Source organism: Squalius cephalus (assembly GCF_949319135.1).
Source record: "Squalius cephalus genome assembly, chromosome: 10".
Lineage (NCBI taxonomy): Eukaryota > Metazoa > Chordata > Actinopteri > Cypriniformes > Leuciscidae > Squalius > Squalius cephalus.
In genome coordinates, this window is record NC_137131.1 from 20,128,422 (window position 1) to 20,139,407 (window position 10,986).

General features: G+C 35.9%; 1 protein-coding gene across 1 annotated transcript in view; it reads right to left on the reverse strand.

Annotated features, from left to right (window-relative positions):
• The window catches only part of stx8 (syntaxin 8), a 66,793-nt gene extending 57,362 nt beyond the window's left edge, over positions 1-9,431 (reverse strand). Inside the window, exons 1-5 of the mRNA XM_079883245.1 lie at positions 9,355-9,431; positions 7,481-7,635; positions 6,929-7,028; positions 6,736-6,830; positions 3,436-3,546 (exon numbers count right to left, since the gene is read on the reverse strand). Coding sequence (XP_079739371.1) covers positions 3,436-3,546; positions 6,736-6,830; positions 6,929-7,028; positions 7,481-7,497 — 323 coding nt within the window. The 5' untranslated portion in view covers positions 7,498-7,635; positions 9,355-9,431. The remainder of the gene's footprint in view (positions 1-3,435; positions 3,547-6,735; positions 6,831-6,928; positions 7,029-7,480; positions 7,636-9,354) is intronic.
• Positions 9,432-10,986: the final 1,555 nt, after the last annotated feature.

Here is a 10,986-nt window from a genome sequence, read left to right on the forward strand (position 1 = left end):
TTCTGATTGTGCCAGCGGTTCCTGTGTTGTGATTCGACAGCAGCTTAGCGCACGTTGCCCGTTGGGAAGGTCAAACAAAAGTGATTGGACTCCGGGATGAAAATAACAGCGTCTCGACGACATGGCGACAAACACACTCGCAACAAACGCAACTCTTCCTCTTCTCCATTTTAAAGTTTCCTAATTGTGTCTTGGAGTCTCCTACAACAGGTTTACATGCATCAAAGGTCAAATAACTGTTTCATTTTCTCATAATATACATTTGCACATCACCATATTTTCAATGATTCTCAAAGGACTCTGCTCCTACTCTGCTCTGATTGGCCAGACAGCTCAGTCTGTTGTGATTGGTCAACCGCGTACAGCGCGTGTCGAAAACAAAAACGCCCATTGCCATAACAACGTCAGCTCTGCTGCTTGTCCTGAGGCTTCCTACACCGTAAACTAAACACAGTAACGAACAATGATGTCGATTTTACCACATCAATCCGAGCACGAGTCCGATGTTGAAACACTGGAAGAACTAGTTATTCAACCTGAACCTCCATCGCAAGGACGACTCGAGCAGGACGTTTCTCAGTGATACACTACTCAGTTTGAGGCACATTATGAGATGTTGCAACTGTAATTCCTCACCATAAGCATTAACAAGTGCATGTCCATCAACAACCCGATTATTTTACTTGTACTTTTTTATTTACAGAGTATTTTTTTCTAATTGATTGAGGTGAACATGTGGAAACTGTATCAATAACAGTGCATAATTTAGCCGAGCTCTAATGTGAATGACTGATGTAACATAAACGTTGGTAAAACAAATCTTGCTCCATGCTTAGTCTTTCCTCAAAGTAGTGAGAACGACAGACGATATGCATTAATAGACACAGTTATAGGTAATCGTGGCCCACAGCTGATTAGCAGAAGTATTTCAGTAAGACAGTAATAATGTGAGTTAACCAGTTAGCAGGAGACCTACACAATATAAAACTCAAACCAAGTATTTTGAACACCATCTTTCAAGAGCAAGTGGTTTGCGAATCCTGCAGTGAACTTTCTAGATTTGAGAAGCAGTCGTCAGTGAAATAAAAGGAACACAGCAAAAGTTTAGGATTACACTGCTGTGATATCGTGGTAAAGATGAATTTTAATCACTGATTCTTCACATGCTCATCCTTGGGCAGTGAAACAAAACTGGCTTTACCGTCACATTGTAGAGCACAGCGTCTTCTCGACTTGATGCTATCCAATATCCACAGGAATCAGCTGCTGGTTTGAGGTGCAAGTTTTCCCTGGTGTTTGCGCACGCAATAAGTGGGTGTGCTAATGTCTTGACATTGGTCTTGACATCACAACGAAGCGGCTTATGACTCGTTTGAAAAACAATTAATTTAATTGACTCAGAGTCGACTCTTACTTTTGAAAGACAATAACTTAATATACTTTATATACACTTTCAGATTTAAAACTTTGCAGGATGTTTTCATTCACTTAGAGCTATGTTACACACTACATGAAAGGTCATTTTAAAAAATCCATAATAGGGGCACTTTAAAGAATATTGGTAACAAAACAGTTTTGGTTACCATTGACTTCCAATGTTTGAACAAAAGGCATTACTCAAAGTATTTTTTTTTAAGTTCCACAGAAGAGAAAAAAAAAAATCGTACAGGTTTGAAATGGCATGTGGCTGCGTAAATTATGACAAATATTTCATCTTTGGGTGAACTATCCCTTTAAGTTTTAGTCATTTTGTTATGTGCTTTTGTCTTTTTTTCTACATATTTCTATTTAGCTTTAATTTATTTTATTTCAGTTTTAGTTTTGGTCATTTTAGTACTTCAATTTCAACTTATTTTATTGCAGTTAGTTGTTATTTATAATTTTCTATATTTCAGCTTTATTTCAGATAACAAAATTTTTTTTTAAGTTCTAGTTGTAGTTTCAAATAACAGCACTATCCTGTATTAAACTGAGCAATGAGAAAATAGAATAATCAGGACAGATGGAGCATTAAACTCCTAATGATAAAAAAATGATTCCTAATTTAATATAAGCAGGATGTTTTGTCTTCTCATCCTAGTCCGTGTAACCTGGATCAAGAAGGTCAAATCTGAATAATGACCATCTCATATTTCTAAAAGAGCTCAGCTCCTGAACTGTCGTTTCGATTAAGAGTCATAAGCGCACAGGAGATTGGCGGTGACACGTTAAGTCTCTGATTGGTGTATTTTGGAGAGAGGATGTGAGCGCAGTGGAGAGTAGGGAAGTGTAAACAGTCCTGAAGGAGGAGGTTCAAGGCTCAACTCTGATCAGCAGAGCAGTAAAGCTGAACTGGAGCCCTTAGCACAGACTTCCGTTTCAGCACAGGTCACAACATTTCTGGCATAAAGTTACTCAACATTGGGACACTACTGCAAGAGCAAGCAGGAAAGATGGCAAGCATAGGCCTCTGTGGCCTGGTAGACTAACTACGGCATAGAGTTCATGGTTTCTGCTGGACCGTGCCAGTGTGAGAGAGTTAAGGCCAAGGCTAGTTGACGCAGTCACTTGGATCGGTCACTTCCTCTTTAAGATTAATGAATGTAAAACTTTCAGGGACATCCATTATGCCTTGCAAAAATACACATTTGGCTTTCTGAGAAATATTCTACATTGCTGTATAAAATTATGCTGATCATTTAATTTCATAATTTTAAATAATAATTTTTTTTTCAGTAATTAATACGATTCATTGTTACATTGACCAAAAATGACTGTAAAGACATTTATAATGTTAATAAAAGTTTTCTATTTCAAATAAACGCTGTTCTTTTGAACTTTCTATTAGTCAAAGTATCCTGAAAATATGCACAAAAATATAAATATAATATTTGACATGCTTCTTGAGGCTTGAGCACCAACTCAGCGTATTAGAATGATTTTTCTGAGGGATCATGTGACACTAAAGACTGGAGTAATGGCTGCTGAAAATCCACGTTTGAATGGTAATGTACAAACCAATTAGTAATGTTTTGCATCATTATGCGTTTATGAATTTATGGAAAAGAGAAAAATATTGTTAATGAACAAAATAATGTTGACAAGAAAGCTTGGCATTTAAATACAAATCTCAATATCTCAAATATTGAGAAAAAATAAACATATTGTTGACTCCTAGTATAATAACTGACATTCAAAAAAAAATTACTGATATTTTTAAAAGGTTGACACTGATAACATTAATATAATTACGGTATATAATTTAACAAATGATACTGAATACAATATTGCTGAAATTAAATGAATAACACAACACAATATTTACTGAATTAATGTTTGATTTTAGTAAATACATTTAGCATAATGTGTATTTAGCCTTGCCAATAATATTGGCCTAACACAAATTTTTATCCATTGAAATTCATTGGTCAAATTTCACACAGTATGTGTATGTACCTTGCTGGCTCCGCTTCTGTGATGTCTCCTTTGAAAGAGGCGTTTAGTCTTGTTTCTCTGGTAGCAAGATCATCAACAAGGTTTTGTCTTCTGTCAGCTTCAGCTTGCATTCTGGCATTTTTCATTAAGGCATTAAAATTACACATTTATGACTGCATAATTATGCTCATCTCAAAGAAAGATACGCTTAATCATTATAAACATCAATGACTTATGAACACAACATTCACATTTATTTCCTGTAGTTGTTTAGGGCTAGTACTTCCAAATCCAATTGTGGATCACAAGCAGCATTACTTCTGACCACACTGCAATTGATTTATTATAAAACACTGCCACCTACAGGTGCTCATGAGAAATCACAGTTTTTTTAACATTGTGAAGATTTGTTTTGTGTTTGTGTTTTTGCCCAGCCTCATGTCATATTACAGTTTTTTTTTAATAGCTAAAAAGCAACGGTCAATACTTAAGCCACACTTTCAGAACTCTTCACACATTCAGTGACACAGAAAGCATTTTTCACTGCCATCACACAAAATGCATTCAATGACCACATTTTCCAAAATCCATGAACACTTTTGTCATCTTCATTTATATAGCGCTTTTAACAATGTAGATTGTTTCAAAGCAGCTTTACAGAGACAAACATATAATTTTGTCATTCATACTTCACCATCTGCAAAACACTATGCATTGCTTTCAAAACTGATAAAAGCATTTCAATTTAAATTTAGCAGAATATTTACAATGAAATTAAATAATAATTTTCCAAACACAACTAATTGCAATTTCAGCTGAAAGCTGACCCAGGTGTCCTATTTTAGGTCTCAATACAGTAGTAATTTTTTATAAATCATTTTTTATAAATCATAAATCATTTATAAATAATTTTGGTAAATCAGGATGGCTTCAGAATGATTTTGTTTAGAAACATGGATCAAGGAAGACAAATAGGTGGGGAAAGAAGAGAGAGGGAGGACAAGAACCCTCACAGAACTGTACATCCATCCATCCATCCATCCATCCATCCATCCATCCATCCATCCATCCATCCATCCATCCATCCATCCATCCATCCTAACATTTTCCAAACCGCTTGTCCTGTAGGGTCGAGGGGAGACTTGTTGTTGGTTTGTTTTATTTTTTATTATTGCTTCAGGATTTTTCAATTTATTATTTTTTGCAAGTAAATTACTATATGTAAAGATATGGAAAAAAAAAATTGCTGCATTTATCATTCATTCATTATGCTGTAATACAGTCAGTAAAATGAAAAGATCTTATTCTTTTGCTACAATGAAATACTGATTTATGTTAAAAAAAAATTCAAACTTTAAAGATAAAAATGTATGATTTATGTAACGCTCCCTGATGTTAGTTTTTTTTAGGTCAGTGTGTTATAAATGACATATATGTTTTCTGAATGAGAATTGTTGGCAGTGTTATGGTGGAACGAGCTTATTTTGAGACATATATGAAGTTTTTTGTTGGTCTGAGTGAGTTTTGGAGGTGAGATTAACTGTTTGGCCAAGATTCATATTGGTAATGCAGACTGTACAAAGACTTTTGAAAAAGTGGCTTCAGTATCTTAATCTTGTGGAACTTTTGAAGATTTATTTGCAGTTATGTGGTCACTATGAGCTCCTCTAAAACAACAACAACAAAGATTGAGAACCTTTGTGACTGGATCATAAAGCGATGATGAACTCAAGAACTTGATTCATGAGCCATATCAACTGGTTCATTAAAGGTCCCGTTCTTCGTGATCCCATGTTTCAAACTTTAGTTAGTGTGTAATGTTGTTGTTAGAGTATAAATAATATCTGTAAAATTATAAAGCTCAAAGTTCAATGCCAAGCGAGATATTTTATTTAACAGAAGTCGCCTACATCGAACTGCTGGGTTGGACTACATGCCTCTACTTCCTTCTTTAATGACGTCATTAAAACCGTGTTTTGACTAACCTCCGCCCACAGGAATACAGGCATATTGATGGCGAACGACAGACGTGGTTGATGTTTATCTATAATCGGATACCGCAAAAGTTTAATTCGAAGTTGTTAGTTTGCTCTGTCCATTTCACCACGGACTATTTTTCTAACCTGGGACAATATCAAGCAGGCTTCTCTCAGCGTTTCATACTGACGAAGGGGGCAATTTCAACTATATTCCAGCAAGCGGTAAGTAGTGATTTACTATGGAAGTAGCGATCAACTTCACATCGTTTCTCTTAGTAGGATGAAAATAATCTTACTTAAACTGTAATTAATATACAGAAAGCGATCAAAGAACAATCCCTTTCCAATCGCCCAAGCTATCAATCACACAGCGCGAGTTTATCTGGACACTTGCCAAAACTTGTTATGAAATCAATGACGCTGTTACACTGCACAACGAATCTCTTACTGTATTTATATACCTCATGTTTGCATTGGTGAAATCATTAGTGAGAGTGCAGGAACTGCGTTGCAATGATAAGATCTTTTTTCACGCGATCAACAGACTGTCATCTGCTCAATGCTCATAACTGCAACCTTTTATGTGATGGGAATAGATCTAAATACTTAGAAAACTTCTCACGATTCGTTAATCCCGATAGCTGTAATAGTAAAAACGTATAATAGCTGTAATAGTAAAAGTTTTCCAGATAGTTCCACATGTAATGCCAGATATTTCATATGCAAGAATGTCAGCCAATCACAGCAGAGGGCGTTTACATTGAAGTCTCACAGCAGACACGCCCCTTCAAACAGAGCGTTCAAATCAGGGAATGAAATCAGGCTAGGAAATATGCCTTTTATTTCTAAATTATAAAAAAATTTGATCTAAAAAACATACTAACATTATAAGGGCACCCCAGGAAACATTATAAAATAATAAAATTATCCATGGAATGGGACCTTTAAAAAGAAGAGGCACAAACGAACAACATGTTCAGTAATTGGACTGATCCTGCTCTTGAGATACCAGCTCACTGGAGTGCAGGATAATCAGCAAATAATATATTCAGTTTGGCCTGTTCCTCTATTATATGACTTCAGAACCCTTGGAATATATTACATGTTTTGTTTTGTTTCTTCAGTCTTTTCTAGTGCTTGAAAGACGATCTACTTTGCACTGTCATTTGGAAAGGATGAGTGTGAAATTTTACAGAAAGAAAATGGGGTTGAATCCATTTTTGTATGAACTATCATTTAAAGAATCTTCAAAACAAACACAACCAACCCTAAACAAAAATCTTTGGATTCCACTCTCAGGATTTGTGCATGAAATTAGTATTAATTCTACTGGAAAGGATACATCTGCCTTTTAGCAGCAGCTCGATTCAACGTGTCCCTGAGCTGTGCTATATTCTGTTTGAGCTTCTGTAATGATGCTCTCAGGGTCATGTTCAGCTGTAGGGACAGACACACAAGAAGAGAGACATTACAGCATAAAGACCACTGACACAGGGCTCAAATTCATCCTATGAACAATGAAACCCTGTCTTTACCTTGGCTGGATTTCCTCCAGTTCTTTGCAGTCTGTTTCTTTCATGGATGTTTTCTGCAATTTCTTGAGCCATCCGACAAGCTGCATCATAATTCTGTAACCTAAATAATGGGAAACAAAACAAAAATTGCAGTTTTGTCAAACAGTTTTACACCTATGACATTACGCTGATAGTAACAGATCATCAAATGTGTGTTACCAGTTATTTAATCATTTAAACAAGATTGTCATCAACACAATCATGTGACATGGATCTCATCTAACCAGCCTGGCAACATTTCTACGCTTTTCTTTTTTCGCCGCGTAAAAAAAAAAAAAAAAAAAAAAAAAAAAAAAAAAATCACACATATGTACACAAACACATAGTATTTAACTAAAGCATAGGATATAATGAGCAATAAAGGAAATTAAAACAGCTATTTTCAGTCTCAATTGATGTGGCTGCTAACTTACAGATCCACTGAACTAAATAGCTAATTTTGTTTTCTGAACTCTACTGTACTGAACTGTAGACCTCAGATGTCAATAAACGACAACAATATAAAATGCTTACCAGAAATCCTGTGACATATTGCGGCACTTTAGTTTCAGTTATAACCAGCGTTTCTGTAGAAAATCACATCAACAAACTGCGTTGCGTTAGTTCCTGTTTGGGCATGACGTCAGACGGTGGCCTCCTACAGACACAACTCATTCGGTACTTCACATCTGAGACAATCATACAAAGTTTGAGAGAGAAGAGAAAAGAAAGAGGGAGATATAAAACTACAAATTATCTTAACAGGTAACTTAATGTTGCTAGGACCATTGTTAAACATATGTGCCATTGTAAACCATATGCATTGCAATTATTTGAAACGTGTTAGTTCTTGATAATCTAGAATTATGAATTTGAAAGAGGTCAATCTCAAAAATCTAGATGTGTGACTAACAAAATAAAGTTGAGGTTTTAAGGTGGGCGTCGGTGGGTGGGTGGGTCCTCCCCCAGAAAAATGTTAATGGAGTAAATATAATTTCATGTATTCTGGTGCCTTTTAATTAAACAAGTAAACTAAACTCCACTTCACGTCGGGCGGTTCTTTGCCTCCACGTCGTGCATTAAATGCACAGCTCCGTGGATTATTTACAAAGGTCCTAACTGGCAGTTTTGCCTGTTATGGATCACTATTTATGTCTGAGCCTAATGTTTAATATTTTTTGAAGTGCAATTTTGTTTACATCCATTTTATTTATTGTTTTTGGTATTTATTCAAGTGATTTTTTTTTTTTTTTTTTTTGTTAACAGACACTGAGAGTCCATTGCTTTTATTGTTTTTGGTTGTTTTGTTAATTTTTTGTGGATATTTAAAATGTTTTCCGTTTTCAATGTTTAATATTCTTTAGAAATAAAAGTTTATAGATCTTTGAAAAGGTGTACCTGCATTATTATCCCATTATCATTATATTAGATGAATATGGTCTCAGAACGACAATATTATCGTTTATCGCAATAATTTCTTGGACAATTTATCATCCAGCAAAATTTGTTATCGTGACAGGCCAACACCTTGGTGCATCGTCTTCTCCACCACGGATTTCTTTGTCGGCGGCTGCGCTTCGACCCTTTACCCCTGTAGTTCCAACTGATCCTCCTTCCCTTCAGTTCCTCCACTGTCCTCACCAGCACCATCTCAGCCCAGGTCTGCAATGCCTACACCTCGGTTGATGGATGAATCAGTCTCTTTAAATCCCTCCATTCCGAGAGCCTGCTGTGCTCTGATTGGCCAGATGGCCCAGTCTGTTGTGATTGGTCTACCACGTACAGCGCCTGTCGGAAGCTACACGCCTATTACCATAATTGGACGTCAGCTCTGTCTGGAAGCTTTCGACAGCGATTGAGGTGTAAAGACCGTAACGATGACATTGATTATATACCATATCAATCTGAGCAAGATTCCGATGATTAAACATTGGAAGAACTATTCATTCAAACCGAACCTCTATCACAAGGACGACTCAATCAGGATGTTTCTCATAAGTTACTCAGTTTGAGGTAGGCTACATTATAGATCTTTCAACTGTAATTCCTCACTATCAGCATTAACAAGAGTGATATACACATCAACAAACCATGTGTATATTTCTAATTTATTGCGGTGCACATGCGGGAACTGTATCAATAACAGCGCATACATTAGCACTAACTTGAATGACTGATGTAACAAACAAACCTTGCTCCATCCTTTATCTTTACTCAAAGTAGTGAGAACAGACGATCTGCATTAATAGACACAGTTAGGTAATAGTGGCCCACAGCTGATTAGCATATGTATTTCAGTGAGACTAATAACATGAGTTTTTACACAATATAAAACACAAAACGTATTTTGTATAAGTATTTTGAACACCCGGTAGAAAATATATAAATCAATAATTATTCATACTTACAGGTTGTGATCCTGAGAAAGCTGGTCCAAATAGACTGGGTACTGTTTTGCGAATCCCGCGTTGAACTCCGAGATTTGAAAAGCATGTCGTCAGTAAAACGACGTGTTGTGGGCTGGTCAAGTTGTTCGCGGGTGGAGACAACAAAGGGGGACATTATGCAAATGCATTTTCTAGTGACGTAGAACCGTAAAACAGTAGGATTCGAATGAAAAACGACTCGTATTGGCGGTTCAGAGTCGATTTCTTTCTTTTTGGTAGACAATATCTTTATTTATCGTGCACTTTAGACTTTACAACTTTGCAGAACTTTTACATTCACAAACAGCTATATTACACACAGCATAAAAGGGAATATTTGAAAAACCATAATAGGGCCGGGCACTTTAAACAACCAGAATATGAGGGCATAACGTTTTTCTACTAAAATTATTGTGGACCATATAGGGTTGAAAATTGGAATACCATATCATTGGCCTTGCTGCTGTTACATCACATCAATCCCATATGCAAAACTAGCCTAGTGCAGAGACAAGAGAGAGAAGAAATGTTGCCCTGACATCTAATCTGTCAGTTGTTAAATTAAATGATTAAACTAGACAAGTGCATTGGGTATTTGAGCATTTTTATCTTACAAAATATCTCCTGTCAACCTTATTCTTTATTGTAAATAATTAATTTCTTTTAAATTCAGGAGGTGGCACAGTTACATGTAGCTATACTATTCTGTCCATCTATTCACACTTCATTGTTAAAACTCTTTTGAAACTATCTTATAAAAATAAAAATAAAATAAAAAGTTCCACTTTTATCAGGGAGATAAGCAAAAGAATTGTATCTGAATTTTACTTGATAATTTAATTGATTTATGTGGAGTTCTCTGACTGTGCACTCACTTTTAATATGAAGCAGCACAATGTTTATAAGATTGTCAACTCAAGTCAAGTCACCTTTATTTATATAGCGCTTTTTACAATACAGATTGTATCAAAGCAGCTTCACAGTGATAACATGAAAATAATACAACAAAGTTTGTTTCTAGAAGAAAATTGCATCATCGTCCACCTGAAGTAAGGCAGATCAATAATATTGTTGAATATTAAATATCCCCAACTAAGCAAGCCAAAAGCCAAGGCAAGAGTGGCAAGGAACCAAAACTCCATCAGGTGACAGAATGGAGAAAAAAAACTTGGGAGAAACCAGGCTCAGTCGGGGCCAGTTCTCCTCTGGCCAACGAGGAGCACTAACGTGTATGATGATAATTCAGGCAGCATTACAGGTTGGATCAGAACATTCAGAACATTAATAAACATTAAGATAAACCTTAACCGAAGTGTGTTAACCTGTAACATTCTAACAAAAAGAACAGGTTTAGCGTCTTATTTAATGATATTAGCCCCCATTTTGAGCCTCAACAATTTGTTTCACATCCAAACATACGTATGTTTGAATAAATAACAGTGTGTTGAAAACAAGAAGCGCTGACTTTTTGAATTTCCTGGAAAAGAGCTCATTAGAATGTTTCTGGTATCAACATTCTGTGACACTTCAAGAAGATTTCCTCTATGTTTCCAAACACAGAAGGAGTTAGAGAGTACAAAACTTTCATATAAACCCTTTGAGAACTGTCTGCCT